Here is a 19758-nt window from a genome sequence, read left to right on the forward strand (position 1 = left end):
CCGTGCGCCGAATGCGAATGATGGAGGGATCGAGTCGTTTGTGCGAGATTGTGTGGTATTTCTGGATTTAGCATCATCATCATCGAGACTTCCCAGTATAAAGAGCTTCGTGTTTTTCTTACTCGCATCGTTCTCTGCGCTTGGAATACTGCAATTAACAATGGCCTCGGCCGACACTTTGATGCAAGATGCTCCTGGTGATGGGCATGTCGCACTGTTCTCGAATGACGAAGAACGCCTTCTCCAGCTCTTTGATCGCCTTCAAGAGCTCCAGCTACAGATCGCCTTGGTCAAGGCGAGACAGTCGCCTGCCCCCAGTAAGCCAAACTGCGACGTTTTATACCGTCATTCGATCTCACGTTCCTTACGGCTGAGATGTTGGAAGATCTAGGCTCGTCGTCAGAGGATAATGAAGCTGCCTTGGAGGAGGCCAAAACCCAGCTGCTGGAGACGCGGGCATCCTACTTTTTGCGCAACCAGGCGGTCGAGAGCGTGCTGTCGGCAAACCCCATACTAAATGCTGTCCATGGGGCAAAGCTAGCGTCACCCATTGAAAGGTACCCAAATGCTATTGGTTCACACAACATGGGTAGTGTTGATGTATCGCCAACGAGGACTGAGCGCCTCAAATATGTTACTAACTAACTCGGCCACCACCTCGGAAAAAAAAAAGGGACCTAGAGGAGCCCATCGAGCAGCGCGACGAGGCAGCCCGAGCAGTCGCGACGCAGTCGACGGAGCTGCACGAGGTGCTGGACCGGCTCACCAGGGTCGAGAGCGAGAGCGCGGCCGCGTCCCGGCGCAACGTCGAGCTGGCGGCCGAGATGCTCCGGTTGGCCGGGGAGGCAGCCAGGGACGACAAGATGCCGCTCCCGGACGGCGACGATGATGGCGACGGCGGCCGCATCGCGCGGCTCGAGGACGAGCTGCGTCAGAGCCGGCGGCGGCTGCGGGTCATGAAGGGCACGGCCAGCGCCGTCGTGGTCGGCAGCGGCGTGGACTGGGTCCGCGACCCCGCGCTGAGGGACATGGTCCTCGACCCCGAGTAGATGGATCGGGGTCCCGGGGGCGGCTAGGGAATCAGCAAAGAACAGAAAAGCAGCAGCCTGAAATCGGGACATCTATCACTTTGTTTTTGTGTGCCCACTGAAAATTTCCTCGTAAACTAGGGAAGGATTCAACTCTATGTACCAGCAAACTATCAAGCTCATGCAACACCCCCAAAAAAAGACGCACATTTTCCTTGTCGAGAGTAGTCTTGGTTCCTCGGAAAGTTTCCCGATGCGCCTATGCGCCTCTGCCCCGCCCCCGACCCTTCCCCCATGCAACGGATCTCATGGATCACGGATCCGAGCGGACCGGCGCTGCGGATGAACCCACCGAACTCTCCCTCCGTCCAGACCGGCGGAGGGACGGAGCTTGGCTGGGGAGAAGAAATGGATCCCTGGTGTGTGTGGGTGGGTGGGTTAGCTGCAGGTGAAAAGGCCAACATCCCTGACAGGCCTGGGGGTTGTTGGTTCGGAGCTTCACCGGAGAAGAGAATGTGAGCTCGGAAGGAAGCCCAGCGGCAGGTACATTCGTCGACATACTCTCAAGGGGGTGGCATCGTAACCCGGCATCAGGTGGTGGTAAGGGATGGGATGTCTTGGTAACACAAGAGAGTTGTGGGTTGAAACAAGTCGTTCGAATACGAAGCCATGCTGTGCCGGGCTGCACCTATTGGCTTTTTTTTTTCGGCCCCTCGGGCGGCAATCTCGCATGTGTGGTGCAACGCCCGGCTTCGTGATATATTGACTCCTGTCTTCTCTGCTTCCGCTATGGTGGTCCCTTTTTCTTTTTTTTGTGCAACGCCGTGGGAGCGCGCGGCGTCAGGTCCAGTAGTACCCGACGCGAGGCGGGGGATGCATATCAGGTTGGTTGGGATGTGGTTCACAGCAACATGCAAAAAGCACCCACCACTTCGTCAGGTCTCCTGGAGGATGCTTTTTGGCTTGAAGCTGTCTCCCCCCTGCCCTGCATATATCATGCGTGGTTCTAGCCGCATCAAGTCCGTATGAGCGTGACACGCATACAGTATATTGTCGAGGACCAGATCCCCAACTTTCCCATACGCGTGCATTCGGCTCGACTTTGGGTTCCGCCCAAAGGAGGGAAAATGCGGAAAGCCTACGATAGACTCCCGCTTATCCCTCATTTTTTTGACCGGGCGTTCGTTCGTTCATCACATTAGGATGATCCACAGAGGAGGGAGAGGGTAATCCGACTGGGCAAGCTGCCGGATGCTACATCGATCCATCCTTGGGGCCAACATGGACGCAATGAGCCACCGGTCATGATTTCGGGGTCCAGCGATAGACCACCGACAAAGCGGAGCAGCGCGGACAGACAGGGGATTGGTATGCCTCCGCCATCGGCACTCTCCTGACTTGCGGCGCCTCGGCAGCAGGGACAGTATAAAAAAAAAAGGTCAGGCGTCCGTCCGTCATGTGTGCAAACCAGAAGCAGAAGCAAGAAGCTTGGTAGATTGTTGAATCGTGTACGGTGGCCTCTACTGACAACCGCATCGCTGCGTGTCGGCAAGGAATCCCGACCTGATACTACCTGGTGGATGGCGTGTTGGCCCTTTTTGCGTGGACAGTCACAGGCGCATCACTGGATGGGCAAGAGGCAGTCTGGCCAATGCCCATGGAGGTTAGGCTAGCGTTTGCAGCAACGGAGGAACCAGAGGTTGGGGAGGGAGGGAGTGAGTGGGAGAAGCAGGGCTGGGGGCGGGCGTCCTCCCCTCTGCTCGCAAAACAAGCCGAGTGGGAGGGAGCACAAAGGACAGTGGGAAATGCGTGGGCTGGAACAGTCCCGGTTTTTGTGTGGCGCTAGAGCAGCGCGCTGATTTGGGTCACGGTCTGGCCGCACGCACCGCGCAGGAGGGGCAATCAATCTTGCGCGTCAGTGCAGCGTGCCATTCCATCCATTCTTTCCAAGCAGGCAACACCACACACACACAAACACACCACACAGTGGGAAAGTGGCTGCCCGCTTGGGTGTGCCATGCTCTTTTCCTTTTTCCTGGTCCCCATTTTTTTCTTTTTTCCCGCTGCGAATTTGCTGCGCAGCCACACCCCAGTCTGCGTGCTGGACTGGAAATCAAAGTCGTTCCAGTACCCCACCCAATGTACTAGTACATGGCCCAACAAGGCCACCAGTACATGCGCTCGGTGCACTGTCAAGTACATTCATTGATGTGATGCACCCACCACACGCCGGGCTCAATGCGACTCTGTTGCCTCCTGCGTTTTGGTGGCCCGACGGGATGGGGCTGTTTCGGAATGTGATGGATATCGCCTGCACCGGGATGGCCAGCCCGTCCGCCAGCCCGTCCCAGCCAGCCCGTCAGCGAGATTGTGGTCAGTCGTGCACAGTCGCAAGTGCCCTTCGTGCAATCCTCCATATCCCTGGCCATCCGTAGTCTGGTTCTGTTTCTGGTATTGCGGGGGCTGTAGCTAGGTACGCTCGCCGGCTGTCTAAAGAGGATCTGGGCCAGGCCTCCAAGGGAGAACAAACGAAGAAATGAGGGAGAAAGACCCGCGTAAAGGGAGCAGTGTTCAGCCATCGAGCACACAGTAGGCAGGCTGCCACAATGGGTACCTGACAGGCAAGGAAGGTACCTAGGCAGACTGCGCCATTCATCGGCGACAACCGAAACCGGCAGCTTCTTCCTTGTATTCTTACCATCCGGGGAACGGGGCACCCGTGTACGGGATGCGCAGTAAGCGCCGACGGAGGGCTGGGAAGCTGGCACGCTGGTCAACGACCATGCCCACTTACGAGTTCAGGGCGGCCTGGTGTCAAATGTGCCCACTAACGAGCACCAGTCCCGTTGTTGTCAGGAGATAGGCGAGTTGGCCTGGAATGGCATCATTGGCAGCGGTAAGCTATCAGAAGGGGCGGCTCAGAGCGCACACCTCCCAAGCGGACGGCCGCAAGTGGCCACTATACACGGAGCACATGTGGCTGCATGCATGCTGTGCCACAGAGTCCTGGTAATGGAGTGACTGCGCTGGATGGCCTCTAAATTAAGCGCCACGACCAGCGCGAATTCCTCGGGCAGTTGCGACTGTGTTTGATCATGAAGTTGCAGCTTTGGGGGCACCAAATAGGAATGCAGTCGCGTCGGTTGATGTGATTGGCTGGGTCGCGGGTGGAAAAAGACTGGAGCGAGGATGGGCGAGTATGGGCGAGAATGGGCCTTGGTATGGAGTGGTGGGAGCGCGACGAGACACTTGACGGCAGGCCAAGCAAGGGTCGGGTGTGTGGGACTGGGGAATCAATCACCCAGGCGTGCTAGGCGCCAGCATGGCAGAGACAGACAGCAAACGGAAGCAAGCACTGGCAAGCAGAAGCGGGGCGGGGCCTCTCCATTGTGGGTGGGCGAGCGTCTTGGGGCTGTCGCCCCAAAGGAGGGCGCCGGCAAATGTGAGTCGAGTAGGCCAGGCCAAGCGGGAGGAAGGGCAGCAGAGCCAAGGTTACCTCGGGGACGCATTTGGAATGTCTCCGACATTCCCAGACGGACGCGCAGCACAGAGTCGGAACGCTAACAAGGGATGGAGAGGCACATGGCAAGAAAGGGGGCCAGTGGGAGGAGGCAGGTGGCATCGCTGCCGTAGGCGTGTGCCGTCGGCATGGAGGAGGAGGGTGCGAGTAAAGCAGCGAAACAAGGGACAGGTGCTGGGGGAAGGCTCTGTCGCGGGCGGCGGGCTCGTTGATTGACTGAAGCGCGTGCAGGGTGGGTTTCCGGAGCCACCGTGAGCCTGCTGGAAGGGGGTAGGCACAGCGGGAGGTGAGGTGCGTGAATGAAGTGAGTGACACGCAGAGGAGCACAAAGCGGCCCAGGACCGCAGGGGCGACCGTGGAAACGGCGAGCCCAAGGGGCGAGGGAGGTACACAGTGCGGGGAGCCAGCGAGGCGCGGGGTACCACCAGCCCATGTACTGTACTTTGACCACACACTGCCTCTGCGCTGCGCGACCGGGCGGTGCTTTTTTGGTGGGAAAAGCCGGCTGGTGGTCGCTTGGTGCTGCAGCAACCGGTGGTGGGCGAGCGCCCAGCCCAGGCTGCTCCTCTTTATTGCGGCCGAGGGGAGGGGAGTGGAGGAGGGAGGGAGGAGGAAGGGAGCCAGACAAGCGGACTGGGGGCAATCAGGACAGGTGTGTGAGCGCGTTCGCGCAGGAGCAAGCACCAGCCCGGCCGGGGGGGGGGGGGGGGGGGGCAGCCAAAGACTGTATGGACTGCCTGAGCCAGCCAGCCCCAGCCAGCTGCCCCTCACTTCTGGCACCTCGGGGCTGCGCTCTGCCAGGTGGGTGAGGGCGGCCGGCGCGAATTTCCCTTCCAAGTTGCCCACAATCAGCCGGCCCATAGTAAAAAGGCGCTCCCTCAGTCCTCCCCCCATACAATTTTCCTCTGCCTCTCCTCTCTCTTACCAGCGCAGAGTCTCCCATACAAACCCGCACCCTCACGCATCGCAACACACGCAAAGTCCCGTAAGTACCTCACCCGCCGCCTGCACACCCACCAAAATACAAGTCACTTTTTGTGCCCGCCTGCCTTGGGCTTCAATTCTGGCGCCCATCGTATCGCACCCCGTCAACCCCATTGCACATGGCACCCGCGCATTGAGCTTCACGCTGTGCGCGGATTTCCTCTCCCAGCGCCGCCTGCGCACCACTGCCCTCGTCGCCCTCAAGTAAGGACTCGCCTTGGCCTCGGTCTAAAGGCGAGCACCCCTTTGGCCTCGATTCATCTGGCGCATGGTCTGCTTTGCATGCATCAAACAGGCGACTCTACCCAGCTGCTCCTGTTTTGCCCGCACCACGCACGATCCCACCCGACAATCCCCCTCCAAGCCTTGGACCCTTCCACCACCACGCTCCACGGGCGCAAAGTCTCAACGTCGTCATCGAGGCTCCATCGCGACCAACACAAACTGACCAGACTGCCCGCGAATAGTGCAAACCACCTCTCAACACCACATTTCCCCTCTTTCCAGAGTCGCATTCAAGGTATGTCGCGAATCGTTGATAAGCCAATTCCGTACTTAAAATCCCGATTCGAGCACCCGCTGGCGTTCAATTGCAATTGCGCCACCAGGGCTCTGCACGTCTGCCATCACATTCGCACGCGCGAAGTCGCGATGCGGCGCGTTTAGCCCTGGCGAGTCATTTTGCGGCAGCGCGCGATTGCTATTTGTCCACATTTTCCCCCTCGTAACGCCCGCCACGACCACCACCTCTTGTCTCGCCTCGCATTTCAGGCCCGGATTCTAACATGTGTTCCATGCAGAGCCGCCAATATGCCTAAGGTCGCTGCTAAGAAGGGTGCCAAGACTGAGAAGCGCCGGGGCAAGAAGGACCCTCTCGCGCCCAAGCGCGGTCTCTCTGCCTACATGTTCTTCGCCAACGAGCAGCGTGAGAACGTCCGTGAGGAAAACCCCGGCGTGTCATTTGGCCAAGTCGGCAAGATCCTGGGTGAGCGCTGGAAGGCTCTTAGCGACAAGCAGCGCGCTCCCTACGACGCCAAGGCCGCTGCCGACAAGAAGCGGTACGAGGACGAGAAGGCCGCCTATAATGTATGTCTCCAGCGCCCTTGACTTCATGTTTTCGTCTCCCCTCTGGGCACAACTCTAACAAACATTCGCATAGGCCGGCGGCGACGAGGATGAGTCGTCTTAGAACACTCTTCCTTTCTCGCTGATTTGTCCTTCGCGAACAAATATTAGGCCTAAACGACGAGACTTTAAATCTCGACCGCTTGAGCCCTTGTGGCTTCGTGGTCATCCCGATGTGAGGACCTGGACAGGTCCTCCGCCGGGCTCATTTTCTTGCTTGCGTCTTTGGGTCGGGACGGTGTTGCACGCGTGAAGGCACGGAATGGGTTTTTGCTTTGACATTGTCGTTTCTCATCTTCGATTTTCTTTTTGACGAATTCCCCAACACCCATACACGACACCTCCCCAATCCCACTCGCCTGGGACCTCTAGGATGGGTTTGGAGTGCACCACCCAGCACTCCACCACCCTTTACTTCATCGACTTTGACGACTTTATTCGCTCCCTCCCCTAAGATACCCATTCCCAAACCTAAGCTGGGTGCTTGGGGCGCGTCATGAGCATCGATGAGAAACTTGTATCACTAGCATTAGGGGAAGGATAGCTTTCTTTTCTGAAATGAAAAAGAGCCGTTTTCGAACCGTCAAACCAGAACGAACAGAACATCGCCATGACATTTTGTGACAATGACTGCCATGATATAATTGTTTGCGCCGACTGATCTACAGCAGTAATCAGTGTGCAGTCATGATCGGTTATGGTTACAGTGACCATCAGACTAGATCGTTACCTCTCACAACGTTCACCTTTCGCCCACGTAACCTGCCCTGGGGTCTTATCTTCACCTTGTCGTCCCGTCCGGTCTCGTCCGTAAAAAAAAACCCCTCAGCGTGGCTCGCCCGGGTCGCACCGAATGCCACGGTCAGGAGGGAGAGACATGCAGCACCGCGTGTCCGCATAACAGGCGTAGTTATATGAACACGTCTGACCATCTGCGATGCACGAGGCCGGGCCTCGTAGCCGCGTGTGGGCTTGTTTGCGCAGCGGTGCGCGGAAGCTCGGGGGCCGGGTGCGGTATTGTTCGTTTGGAAGCGTTCAGAGATGTAGGGGTTTCCACCTTTTGGTGCTTCCCCCCCGCCTTCGTAATCCTTTACGCTTGTTGCCCGTTGGGAGCCACGCTTGTGGCCTAACCACGCCGCCCATGAGCCTGACGTCATATACTTCCAAGCACCTGCCAATTCGTCATGATTTCGTTACAGGTGTGAGGGGGTCATGTACGGTGGCCTCCTAGGGTGACAAGAAAACAAGTCACCATTATCGGAAAGGCAAAGAGAGCATCTCGGGATAGAACAACAAGAGGAACTCGCGTCACACGTCACATCGAGAGTGCCAGATAGTGCAAAATCAACCGTCATCATAAATGCTATAGATATTTCCATACCTATCCTGCCTCGACCAATCATACAATATTACATATTCTTCTATGTCGGTTTTTGTCGTAAACGTCGTCAGTTGTCATAATAGCCGAGCAGAATGGGTGGGTACTTCCTCCGGTTCTAGGCCGCGTAAGAGCAAAAAGAAAAAACAAAGAATAATACAGACGCAGACGCTAGCAGAGTGTAGACGGAAAGACGGAAAGAAAACCGGAATCGCAGGGTTGAGCAAGGTCGTCGAAGCAGCCTACATGCTTATCGAACAATGGGACTGCAACGCGGGGTATCGGGAGGGCGCGAGGTGGAAGAAATAAGACGTGACTACTGGCTGGCAGCTAGAAAGGCGCTGGGCAAAGTGCGGTATGCCTGCCTGTCTTTTTGTTTGCAGGTTGAACCTTGTGAATTCAGGTTCCGGAGCTGACGGCAGATAATACCGGGTGTGTAGCAACACGTGCGACGTGCGGCGTGTCGGGTGGCGCGCGATAGGTCCGAGTCAAGTCTTGAGTGGTGGGCGAGGCCTGGGCGGGAAAAAAAAGGCAAATATGACGCAGGAGGGTTCGTCGCCATGCCAGAAAGAATAGCTGGCTTGATTCTCGATTCGTGGCAGTGACAGCAAACCACCCAGTGTGTGCTGATGGGCGGTGGTGCAGGGAAGCGAGATGCGGTTGGTGGATTTTGATGCCAGTGGTAAAGTAGGCGAGTCCTTCCAATGGTACTGGCCAGTACCGGAGCTTTAGTGCCGTTTTGTATCGTAACCCTCTGTGATCTTATTCCGACATCGGGGGTTCCGACATTGGTTCCGAAATTGGGGATTCTGACATTGGGGACTCTGACATTGGGGATTCCGACATTGGGGATTCCGACATGGGGGATTCCGACGTGGGGGTCGGGGGCTCGCTCTCGTCGTCCAGGTCGGTGGGCTGCGTCGAGGGAGATGGGGGTGGCGTCTGGTAGAAACACTCTTTGAACTTTACCGCCGCTGTCATCATCCCAAGGACCACGAGTTAGCTAGGTTTGGTTCTTGCACGTGTTCTAGAGCCGGACTGGGCTTGTGATTCGGCGGGTTTCGGTGTAGATCCGGGCTGAGTTTATATAGCTTACCTCCCGGATTCTTGAAATGTATCTCGAAAGCGCCGTGTTTGTTCTGTCGCATCTTTTCCTCTCGATATTCCTTGCAAAACACGTATAGGTTCACATCCATGAGCAGGACAACGCCTCCGCGCTTAAGCTGAATCCATGTCGGTGACTTGGATTGGTGTGTCACTGCGAAAAAAAAACGACCACAGTGGCGGCGTATTAGTTGGAGTATCCCGAGAGTGCATGTTTCCGAGTGCTAAACATGTCACTTGCCGAAAGCAGTCCAGATTGGACATTGTTTCATGTCCCCTTCCGAGACCTCAGCATGGAGCCGAACGGCCTCTGTGTCCGGGTCCTTGAATACGGTGAGATAGTGGCTGAACCCGTCGTCAAGGATCGCTCTGAAGAGGAGTGAGGAATGAGCATGCGTAAACGAGGAAACAGCGCGGGGTAATAATGACGGTGGATTTGGACAGCCACTACGACACGAGAACTGGGAAAGGGAAATTCGGGCACTGGGTTGGCTCACGCTCGGAACTCTTTCCTCTCGCCTTTGATCGCATATTCTTCAGGCATGAGCTGGACTGACAAAGCACTGTTCACCTTGAGGGCGACAAATGTGCAGTGAAAAAGAACCATCTCTGCGGCAAGGACACAGCGGCGAGTTAGTATCAACCAGCGACGTAGGTACTAAGCGCAGGTCGCGGGTATACTGACCTTCCCAGGTGAGAAAGGCAAGCTCCAGCCAAGGTTTGCCAGTCTGCGCAGATTCGCTCCAGCGCTTGAGCACCAGGCGGCCGTTCGATCTTTTGATGCACAGCTCGTGGATACCCTTGGTCGAGAACAGCGACTGGCCATGTTGGTAGTGGCTGACGACCATGAACGGGGTCTTGTTGAACGGGTTGATGTAGACGGAAACGGTGATGTTGTTGTTGTCAAACAGCCGCCTGAACAGCTCCTTGGAGTCACTCGGGATCCTCATGACCTCGCCAGGGTTGGCGAACGGCCCGTGTGTTATGGATGCCTTCGGCTTGCCCGGTATGGCGGTGCGAGACGGCAGCGGCCGCGAGAATATCTCGGTGGCCCAGTGGTCACTCCGCTCACGGCGGGCGACTTGCATGAGCGCCTGCGGGTTGACGGCGGGACCAACGGGGACTGGTGGCGGTGGGATGCCTCTCTCCTCACGCAGCTTGTTGATCCTGTCCTGGATAGCGTCCAATGTGTTGATGTCGAAATGGGGCGACCTTGTAATCAGCTGAACTAGAAGGCTGAGGAAGTGGTTGTACATGAGGAAGCGCTGCGGCAGTGGGATGCCGCCCTCGGCCGACATGTCGTGGTACATCTTCCTCCAGCGCGTTTCTCGTGAGATGGTCTTGTTGTCATAAAACTTGGCGATATCGAGCAACGATCGAGCGAGGCAGCCAAGGAAGACATTCAAATAGTTGAGGACGACTGGGAGGCGGTCTATGTGGACCTGTATCCTGTCGGTGAGCTCACGCAGGAGTCGGCAGGTGGTCCGGATCTCGTCCGTCAGTATCCTCATCACCGGGTGGTATTTATCTGCGATGGCCTCCCGGAGACCGTCGAGACCGATGGCGGTCATCTCGGCCCGTCGTGCTTCGATACAGCATCCGTCCACAAAATACACCGACACGGGAATCCCCGCGGTTACGGCGTAGCGATCCATCGTGACTATCCCTCGAGGCGGGTGGTAGGGACGCCACGGGAGCATGCTGCAACGAGCCGCTGATGACGAGATGGCGTGGAGCAGCAACGAGTCTGGGGAGGAGTCGGGGTCTGGGCGTAGGGTGTTAGAAGCTGCGGCGATGTGATACGCCTCGACCTATGGTCACCATGAGACGACAAGATCTCGCATCGCCGTGTGGACGGATGGGTTCGTTGGTTTACCCCTGTTCGTGGCTTGGGCAACCTCTGCCTTCACGAACCGGGGCAGCGTCGAGGCCTTGGATCTGGTCAGGCTGTGTCGTGAGTCCTCATGACAACTGTCAGGGACGGGGTTTGCAAGCAGGATATGCTGGGAGAAACAAAATGTAGAACATCCGGCAGAATACGGCCAGAAGCAGGATTCTGGGCCTGGCGGTTGAGCTGTGAGTACGGGGAGGTATCGTGAGGGAAAACGAGGGAGGGCGAGAAAGGGAGAAGGAGTATTTGTGCGTGCGCCGGGGTTCCCCGCATCGAAAGCACGAGAGACCGGCAGGGCGATCGTAGCTGGGGTGGGCTAATCCCTAGGCCCAAGGGATCGCGTGGGTTGGGGTTATGGTTTCGGCTGAGTGGCTGACAAGCGGTTTCCAAGGAAGGTCTGCAGCAGTCGCATGCAACCGACTCTTATGTCTGGATGCCCAACCCAACCTGCCGGGAGACGTGTCGAGCAACCAGGTGCGGCTGGTCGGCAGATGTCAGTCCACAACCACGAAACAACAAGACAGGTAGTCCAGCGACGATTCCCGTGTCAGTGATTCCCAACGGCAGACGAATAGCAGCGTGGGAGGCCAGATGCCAGATGGAAGCCGATGGCCAGTGGGCGACGGCTGCCAGACACCACCTGGCACTGGCTGTGGCAACTACAATAGATTCTTTCTCTTCTCTTGTTCTCTTCCTCTTTCGGCCACTGAAAACCATAATCAAACCACCAGTTTTCCCTCAAATAGTCGGTGGCAAGATTCGGCACAACAGGACAGCCGGCATTTGTGCCTTTTTGTTCTCGTCAGGCGGCGGCACTGCCGTTCACAGCTAGAGATAACCGTCGCCGGCGGGATCGTCGGAGGCGATCGATTGTGCGGAACGACAGATGTGGGCGGAGGGACAGGACAAGGAAAGTCGAAGGGCACAGCCTGCTGCTGCCCAGCACGAGAAGATCGAATCCAATGGACTGATGAACGAACGCCACGAAGCCAGGCAGGAGCAGGTGCAGCAACGGCCAGAATCGCGCCAACCCGGTCCAGGGGAGGTGGATCAGAGGGGGGAGGGCCTGCTGCAAGTGCTGGGGCAGAAGACCAATGGGGGCCGGGCGGCGACGTGTCCGACGAGTTGCGTGCTGCAGCGTGTGCAGAGGCGACGGGCGCGAATGGAGGGGAAAGAATCACAAGCACAAAACGGAGCAGCAAGTTAGCCAGCATCCCCACTTGGCGCGCTGCACGAACATTTGCAGCATTACCATGGCCTCCCATAGGACAAGGCCGTGCTACGTGTTTCGACACGATAGACAGACGTGATAGCCCCATGGGGTGCTATCGCTCCCGGGCTGTGCCACCCCGGGCCGGGGAAGGGAAGTGGGCAGGCCAAGGGGAGGAGATGGCCCACGAGTGATACGGAAGACTCGTTCGCCTCCTCCCTGGGACTTCAGAGGGCGGGTGTCGTTTGAATGTCTGCTCGTTGCCGACTCCGGCACCGGGGCGGGCATGGCGACCCGCAAGGCCTCTCGACGACGACCTGCCGGGAGCCGACTAGGGACTGCTTCGTGAGGGGAGTGCACGGTCGGGCAGCCGGGCGTCCCTGCGAGAGCACAAGGAATGTCGGCTGCAGTCATCATGCAAGCGGAGTCGGGCTTTGTCGCCGACATGGTTCAGGCCGTCTTGTGAAGCGTCCATCCTCCTCCAGCAGGCGCATGGCAGAGAAGACATGACGTCGGAACACAAGCCCGGCGGAAAGAGAAATGATGAGGCGAAGCAAGCCCAGGTGGTATTGGAAGGCTTCAATGTCGTGTTCGCGTGCGACGCAATGGCGTGTGTCTTCTGTTGCACCAAAGCGAAACAGAGACGGCAAGGAGATCGGCGGAAAAGAGAGAGAGGACAGGAAGATGAAGATGAAGATGAAGGGGACTGGGTTTGTTTTTAAAGCGCAGGCTGGTGCGAACTTGGAGCTCGGGATTCTGAGGCCAACAGGCAACCGCAACCCAAGCCTCGCTCCCGTCGGTCCTAAAACTGGACAGGTCTACCACCAGGCAGCAGCAGCGGCAAACCCATTTTCCAGCCGGGTTTGACGCGCCCCAAGCCTTGGATCCAACAACGAGGCTTCAATTGGTCCTTGATGGATCGTGGAGTTCACCCAAAGGCACGGCTACACGCGCCCTTTTCCACCCATCGCGCTTCCCTCGCTGCTGGCACCCGAACCCAGAGTGCCGCGCTGCGCCACCGACCCACACACAGATGTCACCCTCAAAAAGCTGAGTGGGGTTGCTCTTGAGCTGACGATGCAACGTGAGACGTCCATTGTGTGCTCACTGTCGCGCAGTAACACCCATGGAAATCTGCCCGGTATTTATATCCTGCCCCTAATGGCTACACCCGCCGCTGCAACCCTTCCGGGGCTCTCGTGCCACTTCGTTGGAAATAGGGGAGGTTGACGTGAAGAAGATACACGACATTGAGCACGGCGAGCAGTGGAAGCCGCCCACCCACCTCGCTCCTGTCCAGATTCTGGGCACAATCACAGCAGAAGCCAAACGGGGCAGTGTCGGTGTTACCACTGGGGCAGCCAATCCGCTAATCGCGGCCACCCATCCAGGACGTCAATCTTGAGGGTCATGGAGCTTCCAGGGGTCCAAAATGGTGGGGTCCCATGAGCCTGGATTCCGAATCCTCCCTCTCCGCTTCTCGAAGTTTGACGTTGAGCAACAAGGTGTTGACTCCTAATCTAAGCGGTATCGGGCGTTACTGGCTGCTTGGCATAGCGAAGACGGTGCCGAACAGCATGACGGGACCGCAAAAGGAGGGCTGAGGGCCAGAGAAGGATCGTCGTGCATGCCATTTTTAGCCACCTTCCAGCCTTACTGGCCGCGGCTTTTCCTCACCCACTCTCTTCCTTACCCTCACCTTCATCCTCCTGTGCCCTTCTCAGCGTGGTTTCACGTTGGTTTGTTTCCCTCCTCACCCAACCGCGATGGTCTAAGCAGACAGGCACAGTTCTTCCACAATATCCTGCCAACTTATCACCCATCTATCACCTACATACCAGATACCTGGTACCTACCTGGCTATGCGCTCCCGAAAGATATCATTGCGACCGGCCATGGCTGCCGCTATGGTGGGGGTCATGGTAGCCCCCAGCCTCGCTGCAGCCGCGGCCATGCCACCACAACACGAGGACGACGTGCCGGGGCTGGCACTCAGGGTGTTCCCAGAGGCATGGCTCCCGCTCGAAACCGGCCGCTCCATTCCGGACCCGGCCAGGGGATTCACCCCAAAGCCGACGCCACCACCATCACACCCTGAGTTTGGCTTCATGGAGCTGGCAAAGCGTCAGACCAAGCCGGTTACAGGCTTTACCATGTCGCCAAACACCTGCGGCTATATATCTTCTTCTCGTGGTAAATGTGCTCTGACTACCCGAGCCTGGCTGCCACCTGGTCCCGTTGCGCTAATATCCATTTATTTCTCCTACCTGTCAAATCTAGCTGCTGGGGCACTCACCTGCATTAATTCGGACGCTACGTGCTCTAGCAGCGGGAGATATATGGGATGCTGTACTTCTAGTTCATGCACTTCCGTCCTGACGTCTTGTGTCCCATCCTCTCTAGCGAGCAGCTGTAGTCGTACTGCGACTTCTGGGGTTCTCTGCTGGTATGCACTTTCAACCCCATCTTTGTGCCTACAAGAGGTACTTTGCCTAACATCTTGTCTTATCCTCAGTTCGGTCTCCTCTCGCGGGTTTTGTTCCGTTTACTTGTTCTCGCGATCGACGGCGACCCGCAGCACCCTAACACTTTTCGTATGCGCTACTGCTGCCGGGACTGGCACCCTGCTGGACTTCCCGGTGGACTACACTCAGACTTCGACCTCGAGAAGCACGACGTCGTCAACAAGGACAGCCTCGCCGTCCCGCTCGTCATCGACAACACGCTCGCGCACCGACCGCGACTCGGACGCCGCAACCGGCACCCCTCCGCCAGGCGGGCAAAGCGAGCAGCAGCAGGAAACCCAGACGGCGACCGGAGCCATCGTCGGCGGCGTGATCGGCGGCGTGGCCGTGCTGGCCCTCGCGGGCTTGGCCATCTTCTTCCTGGTCCGCAGGGCCAGGAGAAAGGGCGCGTCGGCGCAGCACTCGTCCCTGCCGCCCAACGCGCCGCCGCCGTCGCAGCCGTTCATGGCGCCCCAGACCTTCCCGCCCACCAGCCCCTACCAGGCCCCCTCTGCCTCCTCACACCTGTCGCCATACCCGTCGCCGGTCCCCTTTGGCGGCGGCGGCGGCGGCGGCGGTGGTGGCGGTGGTGTCGCTCCGCAAGGGTATCCCACGTCTACGGGCTACATGGTACCGCCGCAGCAGCACCAACAGGCCGGCGGCGTCAGCCCCTACAGCAGCGTCGCCGGGGACAGCATGTACGCGTACCCATCCATGACCCAGTACGGCGCCTCGCCGATGGCGCCTCACTCGTCGCCCCAGATGCCCTACGGCGGCCAGGGGGCGGCGGCGACGGCGACGGCAACAACGTACTCGGCCTACGACTCGGCCTACGATCCAGCCTACGGTCAGCAGCCGCAGCCGCAGCCGCAGGTGCAGCGGCCGCCTGTAGAGTACAAGGCGTACAATCCGAACATGGCCCCGCAGGCCGTGCCTCCACCAGCGAGGAATCAGGGCCCCCAGGAGATGCCCTGAAGAGACCCGAAGTATCGGGCCATCAGGTCCGAGTCGGTGGACGTGGTGCTGGTTTCCAGAAACAGGACGGGCTCCGAGACGGACATGCACCACCGGACTTCATATTATGGCCCAAAGGGGAAGAATCGATAGCTCAAAAGCCGTCATGCCGTTTACTTCTCTAGATAGGTAATTTCATGGAATGATACCCGGGTTACAGGTAGGGAAGAAATATTTGTTTAGACCACTGCATTGGCGACGGCCAGACGCTGGCCCTCGGCTGTGCTGATGCTTCCGACTTGTCTACGCTCTATATCATATTTTTTGGTGGTACAAATGTACAAGCCGACGCTTTATGTTTCAACCTTTCAGCCTTGAAGTTCTAACCCGCTAGCTTTCTCCCCTTTTATTTTCTCACGTCAACTCACAAATTATGGGCGGTGTGTCAGCCCACATGCCTCAAAACACAGACTACAGAAATCACTAATCGCTCAAGAAGGGGTTGAAAATGTGGCGTGTAGATGGGCCCAAGGTCTCGGGTGCCGGCGTACGCAGGGGATAGCACGGCCGAGACAGTCTCGATCACGACGATCGTGACACCCCCAGTCTCGCGGTGTGGAAAGGAAACCCCATTATGGTGCACCATCCTTCTCCATCTCGTAGAATAACAGGTACACCTCGCGCTGCATGCCGAGGACGTCCTTGGTGGTGGCCTCCTTGACCTTGTCGTCGCTGAGGCGCCACCACATATTGTCCTGGTTCTTCTTGCGCTTCGGCATCTTGATGGGATTGTGAGCGACCTGGTGCGCGGAGCCGTCGCCCAAGGATGTGGACGTGGTTGCGGCGGCCTTGTTGTTGCCGCCACCACCACCACCGCTTCGGCTTCCGCTCCTGCTGGCGCTGCGCGACGACGGCGTTATCCTAGAAAGCGTCGACCGTGCCACAGACCGCAGGCTGGACGAGTCCCCATCCTTGTCCTTTCGCGACCGGGGCGAGCCCTTGGCCGAGTCGGAGCTGCTGGCGCCATTGCTTCCGGGGGAAGGAGAGGCGTTGTTCACAGCAGTCGAGGCGCTTGATGCTGGGGTCGTGGCGCCGCCGGCCAGGAGTAGGTCTGGGGTCGACGTCAGCGGGCTGCTATCGGTGGACGACGAGGCCCCCACCTCGCCCGACGGCCGTTGCCTCAGGGCCCCGACGCGGGGCGTGGCGGCCGGGCTCGGGACGGCAGATGTGGTCGTCGACCGGCCGTAAGGCCCCTTGTCCGATGGCCGTAGCGAGTTGTTGGGCGTCGAGAAGGGCGGATAGACATTCTGACGCCGGAACGACTCGTAGTGGCCACTGTGATGCGAGCCTTTGTGGGCCACCACGCCCAGCAGTTTGTACTTGCGCCGATTCAGTAGCCCTCCCAGGGGCAGACGCTCCGGGAATGCCACCTTTGCCGAGTTTTTTGACGACTGACTCCTCTCATAGATGGAGCGCGACAGGTGCACGGCCAGGATCTTGGGGAAGCTCGTCATCTGTATGTGTCGCGCGATGCGGCGCTTAGGTGCGAGCTTAGCGTCCGGCAGTGCAACCCACTCGGGAGGCCGTTCCGGGTCCGTGGCGATGGCGTGCTGCAGGGCCTCAATGGTCTTTCGCCTAGCCTCGGCCTCGTCTGCCCTGGATTCCGGGGTCCTCGCCAGCTCGCTCTCCAGCACCGCCTCGACATGGAGGAGGCGGCACTTTTCGCACTTGAAGTCATCGATGTACTCGGTCTTGAACATGCCGTCGAAGCAGGCGTTCAGAGTCGTAGACGAGACTTGCGGCACGTTGAGCGTAAGCGTGCAGAACCTGTCCTCCTTGGCTCGTGGCTTAAAGCCACAGGTTAAACACTCGATCTGTGACTCGAACATGCCCTCCATCGGGAAGCCCTCCTCTTCCTCGTCATCGTCTGCCACAGCACCAGCCACCCGCGCCTCAGCCACCGTGGTGGTATCGGGGGCGGCGGCGGCCGTGAGTCCTGACCCGGCTATAGACTCTTGACTTTCGGGGGCCTCCTCCGCCTCGTTGTCGTCCTCATCGCCAGCCTCACCCTTGACCATCCCCTGCAGCTTCTTGTCCACAAGATCCGCGTTCAAAACAGGACTGCCCCCCGCTGCCGCCACCCCGGGGGGTGGCAACGTGCGCGCATATCTCCTTGCCCTCTGGCCGGCGTGGTACTCTTCGCACAGGCGCTCGGCGACGACCTGGAGGAACTCTTGCGCGTCTTGCTGCTGCCTACTTATGCGCTGGCGGAAGGCGGACTCGAGATCCTTGACGAATGGCAGGGCCGAGGCGGTCTTCTTGTAGATGGGCCGCTCGTTGAGCTGGTCGAGTATCCGCTTGAGCCCCTTGGTCACGGCGCCGCTCTGCAGGCCCACGACCTTCCAGTCGGGCTGGCCCCTGATGCGGGCCGACGCGCCATCGTCGCGGGCGTTGTCGCCGCGGTCCTGCAGCGCGTCGGCCGGGACGGGCTGCTCGTAGACCCAGGCGGCGTCGAGGCTGCGGCGGTGGGTCTCGCGGATGAGGTAGATGCGCAGGTCGCCGAGCCCGGCGAGGGCCTGGAGGATGCTGTTGATGAAGCAGTCATTGGCCGGGTTCGAGAGGCCCACGACGCCGCGTTTGTGCGAGCTCGCAGACCGGCCGCCGTCGGAATCGATCAGGTAGGTCGGGGCGAAGACATATATCAGGGTTATGGCGGCCAGGGAGGCCCCCGCCGCGTAGGTGGCCACGGTGAGAGACTTTTCCGGCATCGAGCTTCGGCTGCCCAGGGTGCCGAGGCAGTATTGGTTCTGGGGCGTGGTTCTTGTGCCGGGCTTGGGTCCCTCCCGGCCCTGGTTGATGGTGTTGTTATGTACCTCGGTGAGTATGTACTAGATAGGTAGGTACCTATGAAGGTAGCTTGGTGGGCAGGGCTTTTTTTCTTCTCTGCCTATCTACGTCCGTGCCTCGGAGGACGTCCTGGCGCGCCGTTGGACGTCGATCTCGGGTGGCCGCGCAAGGCGAGGCAGCCGTGGGCGAATAAGGCGAGGCAAGGACGGGATCGGAGGGGCTGGCTGGCGTTGGTTTGCTACGGCAAGCACAGAGGGCGGCAGCAAGCAGAGGCAGGTACAGTACTGGGCGGAGGAATCCTGGGGCGGGTTCCTGGCGCAAAACAGTGCCAATGGTGCTCCAAGCCAGGCCAACAGCTCGACGAAGCATGCCGTCAAGGTCGAGAGGAGCGCCAGCAGAAAAAGAGGGACTCGAGGAGAACCCGCTAGTCTCGGTCGGCTCTCCAGACAAGGAGACAGATCCTGGTCCCGTGCATTCCTGGGTGGACCGCGGCAGAGGCGAGGTCTCCTGTCGGGCCAATTCTGTTGGGTGGTCTGGTCCCAAATTCTTCTGGTCCCAAATCCGCTGGTTCCGGGGACGGGGAAACGGCTTGGCCTGGGACTCGATGCCGGACCATTGAAGCTGCCCACCTGGATTCAAGGACCCCCCAGCACGGCACAGCGCCCCACTTTCCTGCGCCAATGGACGCGATTCAGGAGGGCCGAGGTTCTCCCCCACCCCTTGCCAATCAACCATTTTGGTCAGGGTAAATGACTGAATACGGCGCACAGGGCCAGGGCCGTATTCCTAGTCTGGCGGTATCTTGGCTAGCCTTGTTGGACGGATTTGCCAATGAAGCGGCAGGATAGGTTGGCGATGCCTGCAGCTGGCGGGACACAACAACATCAGCGACACCACCGCCAATCTCTCGATCGCTGGTGACAAGTACTTGTGCTCCTTTTGGGCACAGCTATCGAGGTGACCAAAGCCCTGTCCGGGACTCAACACTGCGTCCGCCGATCGGGACTGATGCCTACGGTGTCTAGACTATATATGCACTTTGGTACTTTAGTGAATCCTTGAGGGGAACTGGGGCGACGTGCGCTATCATGATCCTTCCCGATTTTGCGTTTGCCGTCTGCATATCCGTTGACGCCACGTCCGCGCTGGCGGGAGGTCCCTGATGACGCCAATGATTTCCCACCGAGAAGCCACACCTAACCGTTGCCCGGAT

At 58.7% G+C, this 19758-nt stretch overlaps 8 protein-coding genes across 8 annotated transcripts; 5 read left to right on the forward strand and 3 right to left on the reverse strand.

The window, feature by feature from the left end:
• Positions 1–160: 160 nt before the first annotated feature.
• GGTG_09656 (hypothetical protein) lies at positions 161–1049 on the forward strand (the record flags this gene model as incomplete). Its single annotated transcript, XM_009227511.1, has 3 exons — positions 161–317; positions 392–557; positions 674–1049. 3 exons carry the CDS (start codon positions 161–163, stop codon positions 1047–1049), a joined length of 699 nt encoding a protein of 232 aa, XP_009225775.1.
• A 975-nt stretch (positions 1050–2024) lies between these two features.
• GGTG_09657 (hypothetical protein) lies at positions 2025–2491 on the forward strand (the record flags this gene model as incomplete). Its single annotated transcript, XM_009227512.1, has 2 exons — positions 2025–2051; positions 2231–2491. The coding sequence occupies 2 exons, from the start codon at positions 2025–2027 to the stop codon at positions 2423–2425; spliced, it is 222 nt and encodes a 73-aa protein (XP_009225776.1). The 3' UTR covers positions 2426–2491.
• A 1623-nt stretch (positions 2492–4114) lies between these two features.
• On the forward strand, positions 4115–4797 carry GGTG_09658 (hypothetical protein). The gene is made up of 2 exons (XM_009227513.1): positions 4115–4470; positions 4623–4797. Exons 1-2 carry the CDS (start codon positions 4218–4220, stop codon positions 4697–4699), a joined length of 330 nt encoding a protein of 109 aa, XP_009225777.1. The 5' UTR covers positions 4115–4217; the 3' UTR covers positions 4700–4797.
• Positions 4798–5387: 590 nt separating this feature from the next.
• GGTG_09659 (non-histone chromosomal protein 6) lies at positions 5388–7271 on the forward strand. The gene is made up of 4 exons (XM_009227514.1): positions 5388–5533; positions 6000–6052; positions 6333–6618; positions 6692–7271. Exons 3-4 carry the CDS (start codon positions 6343–6345, stop codon positions 6719–6721), a joined length of 306 nt encoding a protein of 101 aa, XP_009225778.1. The 5' UTR covers positions 5388–5533; positions 6000–6052; positions 6333–6342; the 3' UTR covers positions 6722–7271.
• A 99-nt stretch (positions 7272–7370) lies between these two features.
• Positions 7371–7814, reverse strand: GGTG_09660 (hypothetical protein; the record flags this gene model as incomplete). Its single annotated transcript, XM_009227515.1, has 1 exon — positions 7371–7814. The coding sequence occupies one exon, from the start codon at positions 7812–7814 to the stop codon at positions 7371–7373; it is 444 nt and encodes a 147-aa protein (XP_009225779.1).
• Positions 7815–8012: 198 nt separating this feature from the next.
• Positions 8013–12923, reverse strand: GGTG_09661 (hypothetical protein). The gene is made up of 5 exons (XM_009227516.1): positions 9825–12923; positions 9637–9748; positions 9381–9508; positions 9132–9293; positions 8013–9009 (listed from the first exon to the last, which is right to left on the reverse strand). Exons 1-5 carry the CDS (start codon positions 10837–10839, stop codon positions 8798–8800), a joined length of 1629 nt encoding a protein of 542 aa, XP_009225780.1. The 5' UTR covers positions 10840–12923; the 3' UTR covers positions 8013–8797.
• A 372-nt stretch (positions 12924–13295) lies between these two features.
• GGTG_09662 (hypothetical protein) lies at positions 13296–16198 on the forward strand. The gene is made up of 3 exons (XM_009227517.1): positions 13296–14433; positions 14521–14686; positions 14756–16198. Exons 1-3 carry the CDS (start codon positions 14103–14105, stop codon positions 15717–15719), a joined length of 1461 nt encoding a protein of 486 aa, XP_009225781.1. The 5' UTR covers positions 13296–14102; the 3' UTR covers positions 15720–16198.
• GGTG_09663 (hypothetical protein) lies at positions 15867–19124 on the reverse strand. The gene has a single exon (XM_009227518.1). The coding sequence runs from the start codon at positions 18464–18466 to the stop codon at positions 16331–16333; it is 2136 nt and encodes a 711-aa protein (XP_009225782.1). The 5' UTR covers positions 18467–19124; the 3' UTR covers positions 15867–16330.
• Positions 19125–19758: the final 634 nt, after the last annotated feature.

The sequence above is a fragment of the Gaeumannomyces tritici genome, assembly GCF_000145635.1.
Source record: "Gaeumannomyces tritici R3-111a-1 unplaced genomic scaffold supercont2.5, whole genome shotgun sequence".
Taxonomy (NCBI): Eukaryota; Fungi; Ascomycota; class Sordariomycetes; order Magnaporthales; family Magnaporthaceae; genus Gaeumannomyces; species Gaeumannomyces tritici.

Bases quoted from the DNA above. Each gene is read 5' to 3' on its own strand.
- GGTG_09658 (XM_009227513.1), top strand. From the start codon at position 4,218: ATGGGCGAGTATGGGCGAGAATGGGCCTTGGTATGGAGTGGTGGGAGC. The intron at 4,471-4,622 runs GTGAGTCGAGTA...ATGGCAAGAAAG, and splicing joins AAAGGAGGGCGCCGGCAAAT to GGGGCCAGTGGGAGGAGGCA.
- GGTG_09659 (XM_009227514.1), top strand. From the start codon at position 6,343: ATGCCTAAGGTCGCTGCTAAGAAGGGTGCCAAGACTGAGAAGCGCCGG. The intron at 6,619-6,691 runs GTATGTCTCCAG...ACATTCGCATAG, and splicing joins ACGAGAAGGCCGCCTATAAT to GCCGGCGGCGACGAGGATGA.
- GGTG_09661 (XM_009227516.1), bottom strand. From the start codon at position 10,839: ATGCTCCCGTGGCGTCCCTACCACCCGCCTCGAGGGATAGTCACGATG. The intron at 9,509-9,636 runs GTGAGCCAACCC...ACTCCTCTTCAG, and splicing joins GAGAGGAAAGAGTTCCGAGC to AGCGATCCTTGACGACGGGT. The intron at 9,294-9,380 runs GCAAGTGACATG...TTTTTTTCGCAG, and splicing joins TCCAATCTGGACTGCTTTCG to TGACACACCAATCCAAGTCA.
- GGTG_09662 (XM_009227517.1), top strand. From the start codon at position 14,103: ATGCGCTCCCGAAAGATATCATTGCGACCGGCCATGGCTGCCGCTATG. The intron at 14,434-14,520 runs GTAAATGTGCTC...TGTCAAATCTAG, and splicing joins CTATATATCTTCTTCTCGTG to CTGCTGGGGCACTCACCTGC. The intron at 14,687-14,755 runs GTATGCACTTTC...TCTTATCCTCAG, and splicing joins ACTTCTGGGGTTCTCTGCTG to TTCGGTCTCCTCTCGCGGGT.
- GGTG_09663 (XM_009227518.1), bottom strand. From the start codon at position 18,466: ATGCCGGAAAAGTCTCTCACCGTGGCCACCTACGCGGCGGGGGCCTCC.